Source organism: Mercurialis annua, linkage group LG4 (assembly GCF_937616625.2).
Source record: "Mercurialis annua linkage group LG4, ddMerAnnu1.2, whole genome shotgun sequence".
Taxonomy (NCBI): domain Eukaryota; kingdom Viridiplantae; phylum Streptophyta; class Magnoliopsida; order Malpighiales; family Euphorbiaceae; genus Mercurialis; species Mercurialis annua.
The window spans coordinates 39,019,792-39,046,759 of NC_065573.1; the positions used below are offsets into that span (position 1 = coordinate 39,019,792).

At 32.2% G+C, this 26,968-nt stretch overlaps 5 protein-coding genes and 1 long non-coding RNA gene across 6 annotated transcripts; 1 reads left to right on the forward strand and 5 right to left on the reverse strand.

The window, feature by feature from the left end:
- Positions 1-267: 267 nt before the first annotated feature.
- LOC126678871 (uncharacterized) lies at positions 268-1,942 on the reverse strand. Its single transcript, XR_007640753.2, has 3 exons — positions 1,535-1,942; positions 687-790; positions 268-595 (listed from the first exon to the last, which is right to left on the reverse strand). It is a non-coding gene; the product is annotated as an uncharacterized LOC126678871 (long non-coding RNA).
- An 880-nt stretch (positions 1,943-2,822) lies between these two features.
- Positions 2,823-5,979, reverse strand: LOC126679488 (tetraspanin-10). The gene is made up of 11 exons (XM_050374529.2): positions 5,535-5,979; positions 5,294-5,406; positions 5,147-5,201; positions 4,968-5,023; positions 4,575-4,622; positions 4,309-4,357; positions 4,141-4,224; positions 3,987-4,054; positions 3,608-3,733; positions 3,440-3,515; positions 2,823-3,185 (listed from the first exon to the last, which is right to left on the reverse strand). Exons 1-11 carry the CDS (start codon positions 5,586-5,588, stop codon positions 3,120-3,122), a joined length of 795 nt encoding a protein of 264 aa, XP_050230486.1. The 5' UTR covers positions 5,589-5,979; the 3' UTR covers positions 2,823-3,119.
- A 980-nt stretch (positions 5,980-6,959) lies between these two features.
- LOC126677337 (uncharacterized) lies at positions 6,960-12,822 on the reverse strand. Its single transcript, XM_050371899.2, has 14 exons — positions 12,391-12,822; positions 11,298-12,033; positions 10,965-11,079; positions 10,756-10,876; positions 10,581-10,670; positions 10,161-10,457; positions 9,977-10,084; positions 9,534-9,605; positions 9,196-9,282; positions 8,861-8,932; positions 8,657-8,746; positions 8,381-8,488; positions 7,694-7,762; positions 6,960-7,345 (listed from the first exon to the last, which is right to left on the reverse strand). Exons 1-14 carry the CDS (start codon positions 12,646-12,648, stop codon positions 7,271-7,273), a joined length of 2,298 nt encoding a protein of 765 aa, XP_050227856.1. The 5' UTR covers positions 12,649-12,822; the 3' UTR covers positions 6,960-7,270.
- Positions 12,823-14,070: 1,248 nt separating this feature from the next.
- On the reverse strand, positions 14,071-15,757 carry LOC126676525 (LIM domain-containing protein PLIM2b-like). The gene is made up of 5 exons (XM_050370744.2): positions 15,482-15,757; positions 15,229-15,328; positions 15,108-15,130; positions 14,925-15,014; positions 14,071-14,580 (listed from the first exon to the last, which is right to left on the reverse strand). Exons 1-5 carry the CDS (start codon positions 15,617-15,619, stop codon positions 14,311-14,313), a joined length of 621 nt encoding a protein of 206 aa, XP_050226701.1. The 5' UTR covers positions 15,620-15,757; the 3' UTR covers positions 14,071-14,310.
- A 4,855-nt stretch (positions 15,758-20,612) lies between these two features.
- LOC126677969 (uncharacterized) lies at positions 20,613-22,441 on the forward strand. Its single transcript, XM_050372790.1, has 6 exons — positions 20,613-20,816; positions 21,355-21,421; positions 21,538-21,660; positions 21,749-21,832; positions 21,943-22,029; positions 22,137-22,441. The coding sequence occupies exons 1-6, from the start codon at positions 20,749-20,751 to the stop codon at positions 22,221-22,223; spliced, it is 516 nt and encodes a 171-aa protein (XP_050228747.1). The 5' UTR covers positions 20,613-20,748; the 3' UTR covers positions 22,224-22,441.
- Positions 22,330-24,009, reverse strand: LOC126677970 (remorin 1.4-like). Its single transcript, XM_050372791.2, has 4 exons — positions 23,739-24,009; positions 23,307-23,394; positions 23,132-23,213; positions 22,330-22,668 (listed from the first exon to the last, which is right to left on the reverse strand). Exons 1-4 carry the CDS (start codon positions 23,842-23,844, stop codon positions 22,468-22,470), a joined length of 477 nt encoding a protein of 158 aa, XP_050228748.1. The 5' UTR covers positions 23,845-24,009; the 3' UTR covers positions 22,330-22,467.
- Positions 24,010-26,968: the final 2,959 nt, after the last annotated feature.

Genomic DNA, 26,968 nt, shown 5'->3' on the forward strand with positions numbered 1-26,968 from the left:
TCAAAGAGACATAGATATAAACTAGCAATAGAAGGATATATATATATATATATATAGAAAGGATATATATAGGAACCGGCAGCAGAGAGACATAAATAAAAACCGGCAGCAGAGGGACATAAAATAAAAGCTAGCAGCACAGGGACAAATATAGAAACCGGCAATAAAGAGACATTAACAGAGACAATAGCACAAAACATAAATAGGGATCAATAACACAAAACTAAACTACATAATCAATATCAGAGAAAAAAAAAAGGAAATAAAAAGGGAGATATTTGACTCAAGTAAGGAACGAACTAAACTAGCACAAAGACAGTATCCAATAAGAGAAAAGACGTATAACACAAAAATTAATTAAAAATGAGCTGAAGTTAAAATGCTTAAATAAAGTGGGTAAAGTTGTTTGCTGACCTGTAAGCATATGAATCCAACGACATTCCATGCACAGAAGTGCCAAATATTGGCAAAAGCTGAACTATCCAGATTCCATAAACCAATAAATTTGAGGTCATGAAATTCACTAGCACCAAATGATATTTTGACCGAACAGAAAGCATAGGGACCGCAACACAACACTTCGCCAAGGCATTTCCTAAAATAAAAAAATCATCAAAAAATATAAGTATTCCGTGTAACATAAAAGATTCGTATATAAAAGATAAACTAAATAGTCAATATCTTACCTATAACATGCCATCTGATAGAATAATATGTCTTGGTGGAATTTTTGAGGAATCAAGAATCAAGATAGAGCTCCCAATTTTGATAAGTTTCCAAGAAATATTTTCTGCCACATAAAATTACAGTGTTGACATGTCAACAATGTCAATGAACTAAGAGGTAGTGTAATAATAGCAAGAAAGATTTCAAAAACAGTTGTAAGATATAAAATTGCAAAAGAATATTTTAATGGAAAAGCACTTCTTGACATCAAAATGTCTGCTTGCTAATAAAGCTAAGTTTAAGACCATTGCCTAAAAAAGAAGTGCTGCCAATCAGATAAAACTCATGAACATTAACAAATTCAACTTTTACGTGTAGTTCAAATTACAGTTCAACAGCATGACATCAAGGAAATCTCAAATTAAATTGATGTCACACTGAATTCTAATTAATTATCAATGCCTTCCTAGATACTAACCAGAATGAATACAACACAAGCATTCGAATTATGCATTTGAATGCAGAGCAATATTCGGTACAAAATTCATACGAGAAACAGACTAACAATCAATCCACAACATTAGACAACAAAAATTACAAATTTTAATTACGATAAAATGGGTAAACAGAGACTTTTTTTTTTATCAAAGAATAGCCTATTGCCCATAAACGTATCATACTAAATCCTTATTAATTATCAATTCCTTCCTAAATATTAACCATAAATGTATACAATACAAGCATTCGAGTAGATCATAGACAGCAGATGTATAAACATACTAAAACAATACAGCTATAATACGTTACAGCTCATAACATAACATCAATTCGTTCCAAATTGAAGCTCATAAAACCCAAATAAACTTACTTGTTGAAGAGGAGAGGCAGCAGAAACAGAGGTGGAGGCGACGGCGGCAGAAAGAAGCAGCGGAGCTGGGGGCAGCGGCGGCGACAGTTATAAGGAAAAAATGTGAGGTTCTTTTGTAGGTGATTGAAATTTTGAGAGTAAATAGAGGGGGAAGAAGAAGGTAGCGGCGGTACCAGGCAGAGGCAGACGAAGGAAGAAGCGGCGGCGTCGGCGGCGGTGACAGTTACCGGGAAAAGACGTGAGGTTGTTTTTGTAGGTTATAAATTTTTCAAGAGAATATTAGAAAGGGAAGAAAAGTGGCGCGAGGTTTTGGTTTTTAAAACATAACCGACGGAGATCAAAACCTCGCCGTTTTGGACTCGTTTTGTGTCGCTGACTAAATTAAAGCCTAATTGGATTTGGATTGCGTTTTAGAAACGCGTTGTATATTTATCCTAATACCCCTTAATATAGGTACACAATTTTTAATTTCCGATTTGGATTTTTTTTTTCGATTTTCGATTTTTTTTGTGAGGGACATATATAGATAGTTAGAGAGTAAATAACTGATTAAATGCAATAATGGGGTATTTTATATTTATTATATAAAAAAATCATGAATGGCACTCCTATTTTTTTATTTATCCGTTTGGACAAACATATATTTATTTATAAATATTTAATTTTTAAAATAAATAAATAATTTTAACAAATATCTTTTAAAGCTACTCTTTTTGATTAATGACTTCATATTTCAATTTTAAAATATTTATTAATAAATAACTTAATTAAATTCATAAAAAAAACTTAATTAATACAATTATATTAGCTTTTACGCTTATAATTTAAAACAAAAATGACATTTTACTTGGTTAAACCGAATCTAACAATTTGCTCACCTACCATTAGTAACCAGTAGAAAACCCCTCAAGGATAATATATTCAATGTCCTAAAATCCTATATATGTTTAAGCCTTCTAAAGAATGAAGCTTAACAAGAGGAACCAAAATAATAAGAAGTTGACAAACTATACAAATTAGAGCTACATGTACTTGCACAGTATTTGAACCTGCCAATGTGTATATTTTTCATAATATCTTACTAATGTAACATTGGAGCACAGAAGCTAAATGCTGAAATGGAAACAACAAAATGAGAAATCGTGGAATAACAGTTTTTTACAAAATAAGTTATGAATATAAAATTTCGGAGTTTTAAGAGTGTTTCCATTTCCGAGACGTTGGAAAATAGACAATGTCAAAACCATACAAGCAATAAAATATAGTAATAACAATAATTATGTGATGATTAAGAAAAGATTAATAATTTGGATTAATGAGAATTAAGTTACAGCTCATAATGATTCACTCTGCAATTAGTACAAGATTCCATGACCATCAAATGGTGCCAGTGGAAGAGGATAGTTGCCAACCAACTTCTAATTATGGCTAGACAAGGCTTTTCATCAAATTGTAGTGCACTAATACCAAACCTTTGAGAAGAAGACCCACAAACTTTCAATTCATTGCTCTGGACACAGAGCTAAGATCAGCAAAGGGATGAATCATGTCATTTTCAGGAACAGTAATTAATTATCAAATCTTTTCAAGCTTTAGATTGATTCCCACCAACATTTCTCCTCGCACAGCATCCCACGAAATATATGATTGACTGGTATTTACGGCACAAGGAAAAGAAAGCGTCAAAATGCATCACTGCATATTTATAATCATATTTCATAAAATAGGAATAACAGAATCTTATTGGCGAAGGTAAAGTATTTTGATCAAGTATCAAGTTGACGATGTCCAGTGGATCTTACAGAATATATATAACTTCAATGTGATCCACAAAATGAAAGGCTTATAGTTTTGCAAAGTTAATGAAGTAATGAAATGCCAACAACGTTTGATAATAGTACTTACCAGTACAACAAATAGAATCACATTAAAGATTGCAACGACTCTCCACTCAGTTTTCATGTATTGTGCAACGCCGGCCCTGAATGAATGTATATAGGAGAAATGAGGCAACTTTTATACAGAAGAGAAGGGGGGGAAAATTGATGACACCAAAGCAAACATATTACGTACTTGCAGGAGTCGCAGTTGTAGCATTTGATAGCACGAGAATTTTTATAAAGTTTGCAGTCTTTGCTTGAGCTAACGGGGTGGAAGCTCAAATCGAAGTATGAAGCACTGACAGCAGGATAGCCACATCTAAAAAGTTGAACATAGCATTTTCAGTAAAACGGTTCCGGACTTTCTAAGTTCTCTAGTATTAAATCATACATCTTATGCAATACAAGAAAATTTGACTAATGGATAGTTATTTAAAACGAAGAAACATGAATAACTTTTTTGAAGTAAACAAAAAGAATTTAAGATTTCATTATTTCTACATGGTTAGTTGAAAGCTACTTCAATGCCGGCAAAGGGAGAGGGGAAACAAAATTTAACAAAAGGCGCTTACTCGGATGGTGGCTTGCAGCAACCGGCTTCAATAGGACTCAGTTTTGCTGACTTGTACTGCTTAAGAGTCTGCAATCTTCAAATGAAGTATCAGACCTGATGATTCAGAATTTTGGTAATAGATGGGTTGTCATAATTTGAAGTAAAGATAGCACCTTATATTTTTTGGATAGATTATTGCAGTCCTCTGATTTAACAAGACAGCTCTTCAAGCGCTTCCAGTTTTTGGTATTATTCAACTGACGTATAACTCGAAAGTAAGCATAACTGCGTGTAATTTATGAATAGCATCGATGGTAAATAAATTCGACAGGGTTGCACACCTGTTTAAGAAACCATGAGCTGTAATCCTGAAGTTGATACTCCTTGTACCTGATTAAAAAAGTTCAAGTCAGACTTGTCAGTAGTTACTGCTATCACCAATATGAACAGATCATGCATTAATTATCCGCAATAGACACAGGACTAAAATCATGCTACTATGTTCGAATTCTGGTCTGCTTCCCAGTCTTTTGCAGTTGGATTTGGGGTTACAAGAATATAACTAATAGATGAACCCGACTTGTGTAAATATTGTATATTTTCTTACCTCAACCCAGGGGCATTATGTCCGGATCCATTATTTGTTATGATAAACCTATAAGAAAGCCAAAAGAATTGCAAAATAGTGAAAAAAATGCACAGTATAAAGTAAGAGATGCAGGCCTCTATCATGAATCAAGAATATATAATATTCAACAAGAAAGCTTGTATCATTTCAACTACCAGTTATATGGCCGCTTAAACGCGAGGTAATATTACAAAAAAAAAAAATTACAAAAAGACAACAATGATTTTACAGAAACATGTTTAAGCTCAAGACTCAAATTTTGAATGTTCAAGCACAAAATATTGAAGAACACGAAAAAACCTATCCTATATCTTAAAAAGATTACGAGTGGATCCAAGTAACACACTAAAAACCAGTATCCAAAAAACTTACGCCAACACGGTGAAAACCAGAATTGCCACCAAGATAATACAGAGCATAACCAGATACTGTAATCGACCAGTCAAGGGATGTCAACAGAATATATTAAAGAGCAGATATACAACTAGAGAACGTAAAATAACTTCATATGAAAAACTTATAAATCTAAACTTCACATAGGAATAGGATACAATCCATAACAGTATCGAGTTGTTCTTCAACGCGCCCATGAAACCAACGATTGATCTAGTAAACAACAACATATATCAGTAGCTCCACTTGTTACCAGAAAGTGATTACAATTTACAAAAAAAGAGTAAAAAAGACAGCAAACTTACATAATGAAGATGAAACCACCAAGGCCTAGAACAGGAAGAGTAAGAGATTTTCTGCAGCTGTCATGATGTGTGCTCATCCATATCCCAAAAATTATGACAGCTATAGATAAAAGCTGCAGAATGAGACCAAAACATAAGCATAAAACACACAATGTTGTAACACAGACAGCAAATTTACTTTCTACAGACTTAAAATTTAAGCAAGAACCAAAATTTTTTTAGCTGGATTAAAAAGGCATACCATGGTGAGAAAATTGATCCATCTGATCACAAAATTACTGGTACCAATACCCATCTCCTTTTTTTTCAATGAAAATACAAATGAAGGACAAGAAATTAATTTTTTTTAAAAGTTTGAATATTTTTATGGGTTTTTAAAGAAAGAAAAAAAGAAGAAATGGGTATTAAGGGTATTGTAGTTACTTAAGAAGCATAAGTGCTTTAAGTGGCACTTGCACTACAAGCAATGGCGTTAGAAGAAGAGAGGGTTTTGGTCTGGTTTGGCATTTTGTTAGGGGATAATGGAGAAGAGAATGAAGGGTATTCTTGTCAACTAAAAATGAATTACAGGTTGCACATGGTTCTTGTTTTTAATTTCTTTGATTCATGGCGTTAAGTTTAAATTTAATCACAGGACACGACACGACAATTATGTAACAGAAATACAAATATTCTTAAACTCTTCTTTTTAAGATAATCTTTTAGTATTTTAATGTTAGTCAATGCACCATGTTGACCATTGTCATGTGATTTTATTTTATCTATAAGCAAGAAATTAGGCAGCTTTGGACAAGAAGAAGACTCTATTTGAATGTTGTAAGAAAGACGATATCTTTTTAGATTTTTATTCTGTGAATATGATTTTAAAGAGTACAAGAATTAAATTAAATAATAAGCAATCATTTTTATTTTCATTTTTTAATATTATTCAGTTATTAATTTATTTCAAGATAATAATTATGTGAACAAAAAATACATAACATGATAACCCCGTAAACTATACTTGAATTAAAACTGCTAAAATCAATTTTTTGATTAAAACCGAAAAAGTTATAAAGGTCCTACCACTTGGTAACTCTTTTTATAGACGACTATTGCATCTTTATTTTCCGCTAGTGGGTGTATTGCACACGGCGTTTAAAATTGAAAATTTATTGTTACATCGATTGATACTTTTTCAACTCATATTTAACAACATCACCATCTTTATTTTCCGCTAGTGGGTGTATTGCACACGGCGTTTAAAATTGAAAATTTATTGTTACATCGATTGATACTTTTTCAACTCATATTTAACAACATCACCTTCTCTTTAACAGAAAGACTTCATTTTGAGGAACTCAATCTATCCAAATAAAGTATAGGGACCACATATAAAAATATCGTCAAGTGTCGGGACCTTCGTATAGATTTGACAGTTAAATTTGTACCAATAGTTCAAGATATAGGTGGGAAGGGGACCAACTGGCACCAGCAATGAGTTAGGAAATCATGAAATAGTAGGGACTTTTCAACTAAAATTGCCTAATTAGGGTTAAGCATCAGAATCAGATTAAAAACCCTTATCTTGCCATTAATATGACTAAGCATTTTAACTGAGAGGCCAATTAGTGTTCAACTACCAACAAGGCTACAACTTTTCAGAGCCTTCAATAATTAGTTCCACTTCAAAAAAAATTGAATCTCACTCACTCCATTAATTTTACTGCTGCAAATTGAATAGGGTTTCTGAAGTATATGATACAACATAAACTGAAAATTCAGTCCTACAGTGTGCAAAATCAATATAACCTGTAAATTGATCTACTCTTGTATCGATAGGTCCGTTTGATTACACCCCGAGAAGCATCTCTAATCCGTCAAGAATGAAGAACGCGACGAAACTATGATCCTGCATTTAATCTTTTCTGCTTCCGAGTGAAACCTGGTATATCGAGAACGGCTACTGCAGATCGAAGTTTACGAGCCAGCAAGCAACTATTCTACTCTGCTAGTGCATGATAAAATTGTAGATTTCATTTCTTCTTTATCCAGTGATGCTTCAACTATCACCTGCCCAAAATAGGAGTTCAATACCACCAACTTTTATGAACTCCACAGTGCTATTTCACACAAGGTGAAAATTTTGAGGTTATATGCATTTGGTTCGGGTTGACATTAGAATTTTTTTATTTTTTGGTTCGGTTTGGTTTTGGAAGTAAAATAAATTCAGTTAAGTTTTAGTACAAATTGAACTAAACAAATTAACCGAACCAACTAGTTTGGTTCTGTCTGAAAATTTTAAATCCTTATAATTTGGTTCCCTTTGCTTTTGAAAAAAAAAATTATCGGTTCGGTTCAATTTAGTTTGAATCGAATGCACACCCCTATATACGACTAGCAAAATTCTGAAATTTTTACCTCTTGTACTTTGTTTTCGGATCGAGCAAGTAACTTATACTGATTCTCAAACATGGATGCCATATAAACCTGAAGCAAGAATGGATGGATGAATAAAATATTGGAAAATCAGACTGGCATGTCAAAATGAAAAGGCTTAATTACTTAAAAACCACTCACCTTGAACTTTTTTTTCGTTTATACCCTGACCTAGGAAAAAATTCATTTATACCATGACGTATGTATTTATGTTTCACCTCTACCCCAAGGCACTAAATTAACCTCTTTTCATTAAGAAAAAAATTTAAAATAGTTTTTCATTTTTAATCTAAGCTAATTAGAGTTTAATTAGAAATGAATTTATCTTTAAATGAATGACTATTTTAAACTTTTTTTAAAATGAAAAGAGGTTAATTTAGTGTTTCGGGGTAGAGGTGAAACATAAACACATACGTCAGGGTATAAATGAATTTTTTTTTAGGTCAGGGTATAAACGAAAAAAAAGTTCAAGGTGGGTGGTTTTTAAGTAATTAAGCCAAATAAAAAGGTGTAAAGCTCAAAGCTGAATGCTATAAATCTCAAACTGAACAAAAAATTAAAAACACCAACTTCTTAGTATATTAAACATGTACTGTACTGATAGAACTAGAGCAAATAATTATGTTTCCCTCAACATTAGTAAATAAAAACTATGCTGAATATAGTTACCTGAAAAGTTGGAGCTAAACCGGGACTCAGGAAGAATCGACCTTTAGAGACGGACTGGATTCCTTCAACTTGTTGCAGTTCTTTGATAAGTGATTCCACATCAGCCCACTGTCAATGCCGAACAAACAGTTGTCAATACACAAATGCATAGCAGAATTCTAGCTTCATTATTTTAAACATATCTAATGAGAAAAAAGAATCCACTTTTTCTTCACCAGAGAAAAGGGGCACAGCCATTTACTGACAACAATAAAATATATGAAACTAAAGTTCGACCTCGGAATCTGCCTCTGCTACTTGTAATCTCCCTTCCAAGGAATCATGATCCCCAACCACAGACTCCAATGCCTCGGTCAGTGGATCAGGCTGCCATGAAAAACAAGAAGACAAGAATTTACATGTTGTAACATACAATCAAATAAGGGCAGTGCTCAGACTAAAAATAGGTATGTATGCTGCATAAGCTAGATAATTGTTTACCGTAATCTCTTTTAGTGATAAGAAAATTCGTTCCAGTGTGAAATCCAATTGATGAACTTTTGCCTCCACAATCTGATACCACAAAGATCACCTCAAATATTCAGATACAATGAACAAACAGGGAACTTAAGATATATCAACTAATGCATACGGTATTGAATTTACTTAGCTACAGGTTAAGCACGGAAATTGGATAGCAAATAGAAACAATGAAGTTGACAAATGTTTTTGAGCTTTAACATGCCACGACTTGTCAAATTCCTTGTCTGTGTTTATGTCTTTAAGTTGAAAAGTATAATAATAACTGCAGTTCAGCATAAACTAAGTCCATATACCTGACCAACTTTAAAATATGATGCAGGGTCTAAGGTTGCATCCCATGACACCTCCGTTTGGTGAATTAACGCGGCCACACCTTCAACCTACATGAGTTCTTTTAGGTTAATTTTCTGTTAAGAATATCAAACTGTGAGCTTCAAATTGTTATTTATAACTTTTTTAATGTGTCCATGAAACGATGTAAACCGGTATATTAACTGATATCTCTGAAAACTATTCAGATCTCCTACACATGGAGAGATTATGATACTTGTTATATACTTTCAAGAAGTTTGCTTCTCAGAACAAGCGAGAAAATGGTAATTAATAAATAAGCTAAAACAAAGTAGCATACCTCAACAAAAATTCCAAAGTATGTTATTTTCTTGATGCAGCATTTTACAACATCACCAACTTGAAGTTTCGCCTGCAATAAGCAACGGAAATAAGAGATTCAAGGCCTGGAAGTTGATGATCATTGAAATGAACATCAATCTTTTGAACTAAACAAACTGTGAATATTCGGAAAACTATCCATCTGAATCAGGATAAAATCATAACAGAAATGCAAATTTCATTTTATGAAGTTTTCACACATCATTATTTATATTGAACAAGTGGTGCCAATTGAAAATTCTGTAAAAGGATGCCTTCAACATAATAATAACTGAAATTGTACATATGACTGTTACAGTAAAACTAATTTAAATGCATTCAAAGATGTATAATTTGAATGTAAAAGCATAAGAACATAGAGTAGTTACCAATAAGAAATGCTTCTACATATTTATAACTCACCATGAGACTTCGTTTTCTCTCAATTAACTCTTCCTTCTCTTTGGGCCTCAAAGAAACTGTTAGTTTCCGCAATGTTCTGTCAATCGCTACCACGTTCACCTTAGTTTTCTGCAAATGAAGAGCCCATCAGAATAAAATTTTAAGTACTTAGTATGATTTAAAGATCGAGCCAATTTCTCCTAACCTGGCCAACAAACGAGGTCAAGAATTTGAGTTTCTCTTGGTCATAAATCTTGAGAAGATCTTCCAACTTCATATCTGATTTAACTTCTCCAACATTTTTAGAAACTTCTTGAGTCAAACTTGAATCAAAAGATAAGTTCCTGTTCAAGACACCATAACTTCCAATAATTCCTAAACTTTGCTTATACATTGATGGGTCCAACCCTTTCTGTTTCAACCAAGACTCAAATGCTAGGAACTTCCATTTTGTCACAAGATTACGGTATGGCAGAAATCCTACCAATGAGCCAAAAGATACCTGTAAAGTGATTACACCAACTTAAAAGCTGATAGAACTGCTCACTCCAAAGAAAAATGAAAAAATGGGCGAAACTGAAGCACATTTAGTAAGCTCATATCACCAACTTTGAACTGTACTTACTACAAAGCCTCTTGTGCTGGCGCTAACCAGCTCCACTTCACCCCTATTTCCCGTCTTGAGAAGATCTTCTGCCCTGGACCAGTCACCATCCTACAATTTCACAACATTATAACAAAAGTTGCAATAATAAACAATAAAAAAAACCTCGAAGCTGAAAAGGATGTAAGAATCTGACCTCTGCTGGTGATATAGGAGGGAGACTATAAAGCTCCTCAGCATTTTCATTACTTTCAGGATTCAAGAGAGATGTCTCTTCTTTGACTAATTTTGGCATTTTCATCACAGATTGATCTAATCTATAACAACACAGCATGTTAAAAAGTGTGTTTGAAGACGACTTTGACAAGCAGGGGATCTACAAATTCTAAGTACAACTTTGCTGACCTCTCTGGTTTTCCTTGCAATGTAGCATCAATTGAGAATTTAGTTGTGGAATCAGCCAATACATCATCAGAATGTTCTTTTTCAGGCCCATTTATTTTCTCAAGCGGCTGCAATCCTTAAAAACACAGCAGAAAATCATTTTTCTATAATTCCATCTAAAGGGCATTATCTTGCTTATGATGCAAAAGGCAGGTTGTGATAAGTATAAAGTTCAAGGAAATTACGAATGAATTGTTAAATACAAGATAAGCCCCAACATAATAGCTGCAGCCCCATGCAAGTGCTAACATTTCAATTCTAAAAGGTTCTTTATATAGAAATACAGTTCAGTACCTAGTCTGGAGTCATCTTCCGGCTCTTGGTCCTTCGAAACTGAGCTGCCCCAAGTTTCTGAAGATTCATCAAGACCACTCTTTGCAATTTCAGGCTTCTTTACTAATGTAAAACCACTGTATTTGTTCTCATCCTCTTCTTTCCCTGTTCTCAATCCAGTTGCATCATTGCTAACCTTGATCTCTGCATTACCCAAAGGTTCTTGCTTTTCTTCGGCACTCATTGGTTCCGGCTTTCTCAACAAAGTCATATCACTAAAGTTCTTCTTGTCTTGATCATTTAGCATTTTCAATGTCAAATTTGGCATAATCCTCACTTTCGACTTTGAAGATGGCTTATATTCCTCATCATCCTCGACAAACAAAGCTGGTTTTCGCAAGATAACATTAGGAACAGTACGTTTAGTATTATCTACGTCTCTTCCAACTGGTTTGCTTGGCCTCTTTATCTCCTGTGACACTGGCTTCTCATCTACTTGAAATCTAACTCCTCCTTTAGGAACAGGCCTAACCAAATTTAAACCTTCCAATGAATTCGATGCTGGCTTTTTTACTATTCCTTCTAATGAATTTGACGCTGGCTGTTCGGCTATGCCTTCTAATGAATTCGACGGTTTCTTATTGTCAGAGACATCAAAAGGAAGCTCCTTAATTTCCACTATTTTACCCTTGTTTTTGTAAAATGACTTCTCAACTTCGAGAAATGACACATCCGGGTTGGCCTTTCTAGCCATAATCTAGCAACCAAAAGGATGCAATTACCACACCACAAACTCATAAACATACAACATTACCTCATTCAAAGTTTCAAACTTATACTTAATAGCGCAAAAAAGGAGCCACCTTGGCATGAAATATTCTTAACATTATCTCACAAAAACTTGAGCTATTTTAGCAGTGCCACTAAGTTGCATAAAACATTTTAAATTTTCTTGAATACCCTATATGAAATTCAACACAAAGCACTAAAATGAAGTAAAATTTGGCAAACTTTAAAAACCAAACCTCATAAAAACTTGAACTTTATATACACATAATAATATTCATGAATACCCAATGAAGAAAAACTTAAAGATAGTGAGAAAAACATGAACCTTAGCAAGAGTAAGTTTTGGGTCTTCACCAAGCATACGGCCAAAATTAAGCTCCATTTGGTCGTGTGGCTCAAGCTTAGACTCATCTTCTTTAGCTGCAAAAACAATAAACTTAGTTTTTCTAGCAACCCACAATTCTCTTCTTCTACTGGTTTTTATGAAGCTTTTTTTGAATGTAACTGATACTGAAGGAAATATTGATTTAGTGACTGCGGCGGTGCTGGTGGCAGTGACGGTGGTTAGTGTAAGACCGTCCATATTTGGAAATTTGGGAGTAGTATCATCAGACAGTGATCAATGGCATTGGATTTGTTGTCTTAATTTCAAATAATGAGAGTTTTTTTTTCTTTTTGATATTTTGAGGCAAGGGATAGAATGGGTGTAGAATGAGAAGGAAGATAAAAGGTGGGAAAGATAGAGGGAAGGGGGTTTATCTGTCTGATTCGTATATTGTAGAAATATCTATAATATTTAATATTTTAAATAATAATTAAATATTTCTAATTTTGAATAATAACTGTATGTTAGTTTGTGAATGTTTTAAGTACTACTCCCTCCGTCCCAATAGAGTTGTCCACTTTGTCTTTATCACATAGTTTAAGAAAAGTAATTATTACTTATGGATTTTATAAAATTTTCCTTACTTTTCTTGTCATACCCCTATTTAATATAGGGTCCACTAGCAAGTTACTCACTAGTAAATTTTGAAGAGGGTTAATAAAGGAAAATTGAGTGTAAAAGGTAGTTACTTTTTGAAAGTGGACAAGAGTTTTGGGACAAAAATATTTCTCAAAGTGGACAACTCTATTGGGACGGAGGGAGTATATAATTTTGACAATTCTTTAGTTGGAGGTCTAGAGTTACTTTCTAAAAATTAATAATATTATTTAAATTCCTCTCAAAAAAAATATAATATTATTTAAATTCAATTTATTAAATAATATATGAGTGCTTTCGGATTTGATTAAAATTTTATTATTTTGTCGGTTACATGTCTTGGTTCTTGATAAGTCCACTTATTCTGTTGTGTTTCTTGATTTATTTCAGTTTCTATATGATGATTCAAGTTTATTTGTTACAGATTTATATCGATTTTATTAATTTTTTATGATGATTCAGATTTGCAAAGTGCGAGTTCTTTTAGAGAATTGAGGTTATCCGCAATTATTACAATTTCTTTTGGGTGTAATCAGTATGCTCGAAAAGTTTGTTTATATTTTTAGCAAATGTATCTTATTATATGCCGGGCCATAAAAAATATTATGATTTCTTACGGTGTAACAACCTGATTGAGATAGTAAATGATAAATGATATTTTAAAAAGAAATAAGAAAAAGTTGTATGGAATCATGAGCATCGCATGCTATTATGAATAAAAAATTTAAAAATCAGGGATGATACTGAAAAATTAAAAAGATTATACTTGATATTATGAAAAAATAAAAAAATCATGGATGATATTGCTTTTTTTATTTTGAGATCACATTGCAATTTTTGAAAAAAGGATTAAATTATAAATTTTGCTTCGAGCCAAATTTATTTTAGTAATTGATCCTTATTTATATGAATAAATTGAAATCCAATCATATTTCAATCACACTCGTAAATTAGTCATCTCCCATTTAAAAAAGCGATTATCTTTCACCTATAGCAATTAATTTATGCAAAAACAACTCAAAAGAGAACAAAAATAATTTCATTAACTTGAACTTCCTTCATCTTGCCCCTAATGACAAAACATCTTGATTCGTTTAACAAATTGAACAACATCCAAGAAACCAAAATCAACCCAAAAACATTTCATGGCTACCCAATTTAATTAGCTAATCCATTGCTCCTACCAAATTGGAGGATTAAAATAAATTAAGGACAACATTAAGGACTAAATCATTTATATGCACATTCTCGTAAAAAAGGAGGCTATGATTGTTCTTGTGCAACTACTTCACCCTCTTCTGCTTGAACTTCCTCAGCTTTTTCTTCTTCTTCAATTGTATTTTCAAGATTTTTCTTGATCGAAGCGGACTGTGTGAGATGATTGTAGCTTCCTTTTTCTTTGAACAATTGAGCAAAGTGTGGCTTGCAGTAAATTATACCATCAAGAGCAGCATATGATGAAGTTGTCACAGAGCAGCCTCCGTGAGAGCACCTGAAGCATGATTTGTGGTAGAATTCTCCTTCCACGCTTAACTGTTTGATCACGTATTTTATCAGAATTGTTAAAAAAAATCGAGATATGCTGCGGAAACTATTCGGAAATAAATGAAAGAGTTTACGTAGTTCGATCATGTGATATACTAATTTAAAGTGTGACTAGGACATTTTGAAAATGTATAACATAGGATTCATCTTTCATCGTTTTAGCGTTTTACTCACCACATTTGAAAGTTAGTAAAAAAATCCACTTTTCATTTTTTGTATTTCTAGCCTAAAAGTATTTTTCATTCATCATACAATGTCGTTTTGACAGTTTTGTAATAAACGAAAAGATTTTTTTGCAATTAAATCGAAAGGGGGATTTGAAGTTTGATCACCTTCTCTAATGGGTAGGCAGTTTTCTTGCATTTTGCACATTTGTCTTGGGTGCCAGAGAACATTGAGGAAAGTTTACTAGGAGTTCTTGCCTTTAGAATATACAAAAAAGAAAAAGTTAATTTGCATCAGTTATAAATAACAAAATAACAGAAAACATACATATTTGCAAAGAATTTACGTACCAGTCCATTTTTCTTGTCTCCGGCTTAAATGACCATAATTTAAAGAAATACGTTATTACCAAATGATAAAAAATAAAAAATAAAGATATCAAAGACAAAAAGATAACAATATATTATTTACATGGTGGAAACTTTTTGGCAAAACTGCCCGTCTCCTTGAAAAGTTGCTCAAAGTGAGTTTTGCAGTACAATACTCCCTCCATTGAGGAATAGTTGCTCATCTGTCATACGGAAATAAAAACGCTTAAATGGGAAATATCAGAACATTGAAACAATTTTATTTACAAGAATGTGTTATAAATATAGACTTTTCGAGTTTTATAAATATTTTCAAAATTAAACATCGAAACGTAAAATTTCAGTGCAATACGAACCACAAGACGGCCATCGCAGTGGCTGCATTTGAAGCAAGTCTTATGAAAAGGAATGCCATCAGCAGAGATCATTTCAATGAAATGAACAGTCTTATCGCAGGCCTTGCATTTCTCTGTTGTTCCACTGAAACCCACCATGATTAATTAATAATGATGATAATGAACAAAATTAATTAAGATTAATTAGATTAACAACAAAAAATTGGAGGTCAAGGATTCTATCTCACAAAGATTGAGATAGAATTTGAACTCTCAAGAATTTGTTGTTATGATATTGTTGGCAGATGAATTGGATGTGCATTATATAGCAAAAATTGTTGAGAGTTTTTGTTTGAAGGAGATTAATTAGCTTTTTTAAGCCACTACATATTTAGTGTTCTTTCAATTTGAGGTTCTTTTTACTTTTTTTGCAAATATTGGATCATATTTTTGACCAAAGATTGTCCTCATAACATGGATCATCTTTTTAACGTATTTTTCTTCTAATTTTGCTTTATGATAATTATGTAATAATTTCTTTTTATTAATTATTACCTACATATATAGAGTTGTTCATCGGGCTAGATATATACCTGGACCGCTTAGATCATATTAGAACATTTATTTTTGAATTTTTTTATATGAAATACTGTTTTTTTTCTAACATTTACTGTTTGGATTAATTATATATAAAATTATAATCTTCGTACTAAATTTTAAAAATAACATGATTTTTAAAACGTATCAATCACAGACATTACCTTCATTTCTTTTTAATTTCATCATGGACACATATTTTGGTGAAATTTCGCTGACTTGAACACCTGATAAATATGTCATATGATAGAGTTGTTCATCGGGCTAGATATATACCTGGACCGCTTAGATCATATTATAACATTTATTTTTGAATTTTTTTATATGAAATACTGTTTTTTTTCTAACATTTACTGTTTGGATTAATTATATATAAAACTATAATCTTCGTACTAAATTTTAAAAATAACATGATTTTTAAAACGTATCAATCACAGACATTACCTTCATTTCTTTTTAATTTCATCATGGACACATATTTTGGTGAAATTTCGCTGACTTGAACACCTGATAAATATGTCATATGATAGAGTTGTTCATCGGGCTAGATATATACCTGGACCGCTTAGATCATATTATAACATTTATTTTTGAATTTTTTTATATGAAATACTGTTTTTTTTCTAACATTTACTGTTTGGATTAATTATATATAAAACTATAATCTTTGTACTAAATTTTAAAAATAACATGATTTTTAAAACGTATCAATCACAGACATTACCTTCATTTCTTTTTAATTTCATCATGGACACATATTTTGGTGAAATTTCGCTGACTTGAACACCTGATAAATATGTCATATGATAGAGTTGTTCATCGGGCTAGATATATACCTGGACCGCTTAGATCATATTAGAACATTTATTTTTGAATTTTTTTTATATGAAATACTGTTTTTTTTCTAACATTTACTGTTTGGATTAATTATATATAAAACTATAATCTTTGTACTAAATTTTAAAAATAACATGATTTTTAAAACGTATCAATCACAGACATTACCTTCATTTCTTTTTAATTTCATCATGGACACATATTTTGGTGAAATTTTACTAACTTGAACACCTGATAAATATGTCATATGTCATGCCACATCAGCAAAATGGCACTAAAAACTGCCGACATTATTTTTAAATAAAAAATAAAAAACGGTGTCTATGATTAACACATTTTAAATGTCATGTTAGTTTTGAAACTTAGTGCAAAGATCATGATTTTATATGTAATTAATTCTTATTTTTTTACTAATGCTTTTAACTCTTTACATTTCATAACAACTTTTTTTTCTTTTCCATATTATATTTTGAAAAACTTTTCTTTTATATTAACTCCCATTTCCAACATTATCTTTCATCATTTTTATTTTTATTTTTCACCATTATATTCCTGCACTTAATATTCATCACATATTTTTTTAAAAAATTTTAATTTTAATTTTTCTGAATTTAATTTTATTTTTTATTTTTTTAATTGTTAACGTTTTTCATCAGTTTTAATGTCAACACAATATCAACAACATTAAATAAACTAACTAATTTAAATCTTTACATATTTTTTTACAGTAATTTTTATTTTTTCATCTTATTTCAATTTAATTTTTATTTTTTATTTCATTTCACGTATAATGTGGTTTTTTCGTTAATGTTAATATCAACATAATAACAACTTAAGATCAAAATTGTAATATTACAATAATTCAATATTATTGTTGTTTTCTTCATCAATGCTAAAATTAACAAAATATCAATCGAAAATCAACACAATATCAACACTGTATTATTACAATAATTCAACATGATTATTTGTCTTCTCCCCAGCTAAAATATCATTATCTATTCTCAGTTTAATTAATTTTTTAGTTTATTTCACGGACAATATTATCTTATATGCCAATGTTAAAATTTAAAAAAATCAGTTGATTATCAACACAATATCAACATAAAATCAACAACACTGTAGCATTACAATAATTCATCAATCAACCATCATCGAAAAATCGTACATGGGTTTGAGCTTTTAGAGATAAAAAAGTAAGAGCAATATAAAAATAAAATATTTAAAAAAGTTAGTTAAATCTGTAAAAACCCTTTATTTTTTTTCATCAAACCTAATCCAAAACCTATTGCATTTTTTTTTTATACATGGGTTTGAGCTTTTATTTTTTATTTCTAATATTTATGTAAGCTCAACAACATTCGATCGAAACTTGCATAAATTTGTACGATTAATTTTAAGTTTAGGTATAAACGAATTTAAATTTATACTGAAAAGAGTCAAATTAATTTGATTAGACATGCTCCAACTTATCCAAATTCGCTCCATGGCATATATCGGGTGTACTACGAGAAATACTTACATGAACTTAGTTCACCACGTAGATTTATGAACCATCCATTTATCGTGTGACACGTGGCAACAATAAATATAATAATCAATCAATAAATATCACATTAATTCACATTAAAATATAGGCAATTAATGTAATATTTATTGATTGGTTAATACATTTATTGTTTACACGTGTCACACGATAAATGGATTGTTCATAATCCTACGTGGTGAACTAGGTTCACCTAAGAATTTCTCGTGTACTACATCTAATGATAACATTTTAATATGCAATTTAAATTACATAAAATGAGTTAAATTCTTATCAATTCAGTATAAAACACTTAAAATACATGTTAAATATTTAATGGATGGTGTGGATATTATATTCTCTCAAATCTTTATCTATTAGTCCATTTAAAAATATATGAATTTCTATTAATTTATCGAAGTCACAATTATGACTTGCATGTAGAAACCATGAATATGATCACTCAAAAATTAACTGAATACTCATGATAGATGTATTAGCCGCACTTATTTATTTGAGTGTCTAGATAATTTTAGATGTGTGAAATATTTGAGGAAATTAAAATGAAATCAACATTTAATTAGCTCATTTTGATGGATATTGAACTTCCGCAGTTATTGAAGTAATGAGTTATTAAAGTGTGATGATCAAAATTCGTTTATTTCATATTGGTGATTACAATTGAAAAATTGTAAAAAGCCAATCTTGTAGTAGTTTAAGGCGAAATATTTAAATCGACAAAATTTTGGACAGTCTTATTAGCAGCATAACTATTTTCTGCTTCTTAATATTGTGCTTCAGTTTGTGCTTCTCAATTGTGATCCAAGTAATTTCAAGATTCAACCAATCAAGTTAATTCCTTATGAGATAAATTTTCTTGATCCAGGTGAATCAAGATGCAACCTATCCATCATTAAAGGTGTGGAAGACTGCAGTTAATTAATATTATGCTTCAGTTTGTGCTTCTCAGTTGTAATCTGTTTTTCCCTAATGATAATGTTGCTTTTCTCAATTCTATTCTCTGAAATCTTATTACTCATGGAAAATCTATGTTTTTATTTTAAGTATGTATTTTATGCTTGCCACTATGGTAAGAATTCAAAATAAGCTCATGGTGTATAACTTGCAAACAAATTTAATCTTCAATTAATTCAGGTTTACAAATAGTGGATAAATTAAATTATTTAACTTGCATGCTTTGTGGGTATTTGGTAGTTAAATATATTTTCTTTCACTTCCAAGTTCCAACAATTACTTAAAAAAATTATTAAAATTATATAATTAGGTTTTTAAGATTCAAACAGTTGTCGATATAAAATATTTTATCTATTTTTTTTCAACAAATGATAGGTGATTTAACTCAGTTAAATATTTAAATAAAACTACTCGTGTTAAACATATTATATTTTTAATATATATTTTTACTTTGGCAAAAAAAATATTTTTTATTTAAATTATTTTAAATAATATAATTATTTATAAATTTTTAAAATTCAAAATAAATATCTTATATTATATTGTATTAAATTTATTAATGGAATTTTTATTTTGTTTAATTTTAACTTATGTATAAAAAATTATTTTGTATTTTAATAAAAAATATTTAATTTTTAGATAATATGATTCATCTTATTTATAATGTAAAGTATAATAAAAATTTAATATAGTAATTTATAGTAATTTAATATATATCTAATTATATATGATCAAACAAATAATTTGAAACAACTATCTAATATCAAAATAGATATCCGATATGATTTGAAACAAATAATGTAACTATTAGTGAACAAACCAGGCAATGACGGGGAGACAAAGCCCTTTTTGTCTGACGTTCTCCGACGGCCGGTAATGGTACCAGAGAAGATGATTTTTTTAAAAGACAATTGAAATAATTAAAAAGGTAAAAATATATTTAGGTTCCTACTTTAAAAGTTTAAAGAATTTAATTTGAAAATTATTAAAAATAGTGAGGTTATTTTTGAACTTTTTTTCTAATAGATTTAACTCAGTTAATTTTCATCTTTAATCTGTCCAATTTTAACAGAGGGTTTAATTATCCAATTTTAAAAATAAGAGGGCTTATTGGTGCCAAAAAAAAAGGACTGATCTGTACTTTTTAAAATAATCAAGAGTCTGTTTGTACCTTTTGCCAAAAATAAACTATCCCCTGGTGCTCGACTTACTAACCCAAGTATCCAACGAACTAAAAAAAACTAAAGCAGTTTATTTCCTTGCCAAAAGAGCCGCGTCTTTTTCTTCAATTCTCGTTCAGAAACTACAAGCTGAAGTGTCGCCGCCGCACCGTTAAGAACAACTCCGGGAAGCCATGAAGGTTTTCGATGTTAACGAAAATACCCTTTCTCTAGCTCTCTTTATTGATGTCACCAATTCCAAGTAACTCCTTTTCTCACTTTATCTCTTATTTCCTTTGCGTTTCAATTTAATTTTTCTTAAAATGGTGATAAACTGATTTTTATTCATCATTAATTTCCGTAAAAATTTTAAATATTGCGCCTTCTCAAAAAGTTAAATTGATTGCAGGTTTAGTTTGCTTAAATTGTGTGTGTTTGATGTTGTATAAATTGAGGTTTAAAGTTGAAACTTAATTTTTTAAAAAAGAAATTGGCATTTGGAAATTTTCATAATTCAAAATTGGGATGTTAACGTTTAAGCCTTTCATCAAATTTAGGAATAATTATACAATGTAATGGTTGTCCTATGTTATTCGTGCTACAAACCAACATGACGTTTTCCATGTGTGTATTTAATGATAAAAAAAATGATAAATAAAGATTCCTTATCACAAATATTCATTGATTTGTTATAAAAGTGGTGTGCCGGTTGTATGGGATACACATTCTAATTCAGGTTAGGAAAATGTGTACAAAATATTCTTTAAGTTCCTAAGATGCTTACCTGGTTAATTTTGCAGGGATCTTCTTGAATCTATGCAAGCTGGAACCATGGAACCCGAAGTTGCACTGGTCAATGCCTCACTTGTATGCATCCTGATAGTCAGACTTCAACGAGTCTGGTTTTTTAGTTAGTTCCATTTTAGTTGTGTTTTGGCATTTTTGGACTATATTAATGCTAATGGGTTCTCTTACGGTGGTAGATTCCAGATGTGTTTCCTGTTCTAGCTGCAGCGCATAAGACACTTATTGCCAAGTCACGGGATTCGTTGACGACAAAGACTCTTCATTCTGAGCTTGTTTACAATTGCTCAGGATCTAAACATGTAATTAATTTTCACTATCTGAAAATGCTTCTTGACCTCTTATTTTACGTATTGCTAAAATTAATGTTTTAAGCTGGAATGGTTCTAGATTACAGAATCCTTGAAAAGATGTGGAATTTCAGAAAACACTACATACATCCTTGCAGGTCGTTTCAATGCTTCGGGAGATGAGGTGAGACTCTGTCATAAATGTTGTGATATCATTTTAGTATCCACAATGCTAATTTAAGAGGATGTCTATTCTGATTACAAATTTACAATGACATTATGCCACTCTATTAGATGAAAAGCATAGATAAACTCATTAATGGAAAAGAGATTGACTTGGAGGAATTGGAGGGGAGGGCAAACCAAGCCCAAATACAAAAGGTTAGTTATGCTGCAGCCCCTATCGCCAACGTCTTACAAGTTTATGTGATTTTATATATCCTGATACCATTTATAGATGCTGATCATCAATGTTTGAAAATTGTCAGCACTACAAAATCTCAGGCCTGGAAGCAGGAATATCCTCTCTTGCAGATGCCATTACATGCCGTATAGCTGCTCGTGATGCATTGTGAGGTGAGCTGAACTGATTGTATTTAGTTTGTTGTAAGCTTTTTGTATGGTTGATAAGACTTAAAAGTTATAGCCGAAGTGCTTGCTGAACAATTTTTATTAGACAGATTAGGAACGGAAGATTAAAATTTTGATTTGGCAGTCGTACAAATTGTGAGCTTTTCATAAACAGAAATCTTTTAAACAACCCAAAGAATGAACGAAACCTTAATTTTTGTTATATTTTGTGCTTTTATTATTTAAATATCAGCAGCCAATGCATCCAAAAGAACTTCCTGGTACACGTCCAACTGATTTGAATTTAGCTGCAGTTTCCTCTATCTTAAGACATTCTTCATTTCGTGTAGCTTCAACTTTTGCTTTTTTCTCTTCTGCGGCCATGTGAATTTCTGCCATTTTGTTCTTCATTATCTCTGCATATTCGCCCTTCTTCCTTTCCAACTTTTCCTATCACACACAAAAACAACTTGGACACTTTCCGTTTTCGGTTTACTAAAAAACAGTGTTTTAAGAACCAAATTGGACCTGGCTAGTGCTACCGGAAATCGGTGGTTAGTCCGGTTCGATGCTTTTCTAAAAATCAAAAATATGGCTCAAGCTCAACCTCTTTGCACTAATGAAAACCGCAAGAACTGAAAGCCATTGAACCAATTTAACCGTAAAAATCATATGATTCTTCATTTTCTTGTCAGAATGTGATTCATTTACAAGTTTCTCAAGTCTATTCTCTTGAAATTTATATATGTTTATAATTAAACATACAGACTATTCTACAATATATATGCTGTATAAATATTTTTACTTTTCATTTAATTGGCTGAATCGGTGGTTAAACCGGTTCAAACCTTGGAGCAACACTAGTTTAGTTTTTAAAACACTGCTAAAAATAACTCAATACAGTTTCCTTTACCTCATTCTTCTTCATTTTCATCTCCATATATGCTCTCTTAGCAGCTTCCCATGATCCAACAGCAGATAGCTTTTCATGAATCCTGTTACAAACAATTCAATATAATTCATTTCAGTTTCTTTAATTAAAGCATGAAAGCTTATGTTTTTGACGAGGAAGGTGTTCGCTTTCTTACTTTCTCTCCACTTTAGCCTTCTCATTTTCTTCCCATGCCTTGATCAAAGCATTCCTTTTCTCCAACTCATTCCTTGAGAACGCCGTATCTAAAAGTATAATAATACAGCAGCAGAAGTTTTTGTAAAAAGTTAAACTTAGTCATTTCAGTTTTTCCCCTAATCTAAATTTAGAATAAGCATAATATATCTGGTCATAAATCTTTGCCTGAATATGCATGCGATATTAGATTGGCCTAATCAAAGTTCAGAATATTGAATTTCCTGTCAGTCAGAACATGGAACTCAAAAATTCAAGAAACTTTACTTCATTACTTTATCGATCGGATTGCAGTCTTTAGAAAAATAGAAATTACTATGCATGAATATTAATACCAAAAATATCATTTTTCCCGGGGATATTCCCGAGAATCAAACAACAGAGAGAGGCGTACTTTGAGAGACTGGAGGAAAGCTTTGTTTAAATTCTTGAACAGGTTCGGGGATTTCAGCATGTGAAGCAGTCTCAGGTTTAGCTTTCTTGGGGTTCTGCTCCTCCATGAGTCGCTCTCTAAACCTAGTTTCTTTAGATCAAAGAAGTATTATATACAAGAACAACAATTATGTGATACAGTAAATTTTCTGTCAAGATAACTTAGATAAGGAGATCAAAAATATGAAAAGGTGAGTTGGAAAACAGTAAAAAGAAAGAAAAGAAATGTTAGTGCAAATGTAAGTGGAAAGGGTCGGTTGTGGTAGTTGGAAAGGGAAGTTGAGTATGGACAAAACTAGAACAGCAAATATGTAGGTTTCTTAGGAGTTTCCACTAAAGGAGAGTATTCTTCTTCACCCTTTTAGTGTTGCCAAAATTTTATAGTTCGTAAACCCAATGATAGAACCTATACTATTTCATTGATCCTTATTTTTTTGCGTAACTCGTAATGATTACTGCAGAAAATGTTACTGTAATTGATTTTTCCTGGATTTTGTTGGAAATTGTATGATCCTGGCAAGTTGCGTCAAGCTTTGAAGCTTCAAGATAACTTTACACCAATATCGAAGAATAAACGACAACCATGGTCAATAGTAATATGAAGATTAAGAATCATAATCCAATAGTTAATCACCACCTAGCTATAAACGATATTAACTCAAATCACCAATGAGTTATAGTTCAAATAGTACGTGTGCTTGACATAATTTTGTTAAGGTCATGGGTCCGGACCTTAATGACGGAAAAAAACAAATTAATTCATCCAAATTTAAGTGTTTGCCTCCTTTTCGTTTAACCAAAAACAAGAAGAATTAAATTCACTCTTATAACCGGAATCAATCATTTGATCGGGTATCAGCGGCTAAATCATGATATTTAATAGAGAACTGCTATAATTTGATCATTGATGTATATATTCAGGTTTTGCTTTTAAAGATCCCACTTGGAATATGATATTTGGCATTGGTTTTGTATTTTTCAAATTTTAGTTAATTCTGTTAAATCGGTTTCAATTAAAAATTATTAATTCGTCAGTTCAGTTAAATCCGTCGGTTTTAAAGAGCAACCTAATTAGCATACACTGCTGGGTATGTGTAGTACGTAGCTAGTGTAACAAATTAAATTGGCTTAATACATAGTTTGACCCCTGAACTTGTACCCTTTTACCCATCTAACCTCTAAACTTAACGTCTCACCGGCTAATAATCACCCATGGCACCTCAACTTTAGGGGTGCGGGCGCTAAACCCCCTGAAGTAAAAAAACGGGCAGTAAACTCCCTGAACTTTGAGGCGGCGCTCACAAAACCCCCTAAGACTAAATATCGCCGTTTTTTTCGTTTTCTGTCGACGTGGCATCCAATTTCTCGTCCGGACACCAAATGGCGGCGCCTGTCCCCCCTGCATGCATGTCTGACACCTGCTGCTTGTGTAAGAATGCGTCAGTTGACTTTTTATTAAAAAAAAAAAAAAAAAAAAAAACTGAAAAGTAACCGCGGTAATTTATTTTTTTCTCTCTCCTACTTTTCCTTTTCCCCACTCGCTCCCCTCACTTCCGTTTCAAATATTTTCGCCACGCTTCGTCTTCTTCCCCTCGTTTTTTCGTTTCTTCGCTGACACTGACCTAGGGTTTGCTCCTTTCCCATTTTTCGTTCAATCTTTCTCATTTTCCTCGCATTCTTCCCCATTCTTCCTCCATTGTTCAACATTGTCTTTCATTTACCGAAGTGTAAAAAATATAAGTAAAATCGCTGAAAAACCTAACTAAAAGAGAACATTACTTCTGCAACAAAGAACAAGAAAGTGATTAAAGGTTAGAAATTTAAAGTTACTCGTTATTTGATTTTTTGTGGGTTGGTTAGAAATGTTAACTCCACTATCATGTTGGCAGGTTTTTAGTTTGTGTGGCTGCAAAAATGAAGAGAAAAGGATTCAGTAGACGAAAACGAAAAGAAAAGAGTGATTACAGAAGCGGGCCTCCTGGAACTGCTGGGTATGGCTTGATGGATAGTTCCAGCAGCGATGATGTTGTTGAAGGTATGCTTGTAGTCTATTTTATAGGACATTTTTCCTAAGAAATTGGCGGGGGTTGATGACTGTAAAAGTTGATAAATTTGTAGGACCACTTAATTACTAAACATGTCAAATTGTTTTTTTTAGAGATAAATTGGTTGATTGGTTTGGGACCATTTCTTTTTGGCTGTATATGCTTTTTCAATAATAGAATATGCTTGCTATGCTTGGTGATTGTGATAGTTGAGTTTTTAATATGTCTTTATGTGTTGGAACTGCTGTTTTAGACAATTAAGTATTATTGTTTGTGTACTTAATGATGGTTGGTTGGTTTGTTGGTTGAATTTAGTGTTGCTTTTTTTTTTTCTGTTTTTCAGTTTCCCCTGCAGAATTAAATTGTTTTACCATCAACTTACACATTGGTGGGGAACTTGGGGAGTGGGGATATCATAACGGGGAAGTGAAGAGTAGGGTATATAACCTTGATGTCATTACAATGGGTAAGTTTGATAAATGGGTGGCAAAACTGTTACCCAAGAAGCTTGTTGACTACCATTGGAAAGAGACAGCCGTAGAATATAACGTTGGGATAAAACCAATCAGCCATGAGGAAGATTTTATGGAAATGGCTAGGGCTGGGTCAAAGGCGGGGAGTGTTGAGGTGTACGTTAGGGAGTACTCCGTTGGGGATGTTAGGAAATTACAGCCTAAGAGAAGTCATAGTCCTCCCCCTCCATCAGCAGTTGTCTTAGAGGAAATTGAAGAACCGAAGGACAGTTTCAGTTATCCTAGTCTGGGCCTCGTGTTGAGTCAGGAAAATTGGGAGAAGCATGGGGATCGTGGCTTCAGAAAAAAGGCGCCAGGTGCCATCAGAATGGTGCAAAGTCAGGGGCCAGGGGTGAAAACGCAAGGGAGCCAGGGGCCATGGTTGAGAAGAAGGTCAGCAAGTCAAGGACCACTAATGATTGAAGGCCAATGGGAACCTGAACCCCCCCCTCCGTACACAGCCGTTGGTGAATCAGAGGTTCGCCAGTGGATGAAAAAAACTATGGAAGATCTGATGAGGGCGGGGCCTAGTGAGGGGCAAAATCTAGCTGAGAGGTTTGAGGAGGTGCAAAATGAGGGGCTGAACGAGGGGCTAAATGAGGGAGAAAATCAAAATCTGAATGAGGGGCTAAAGG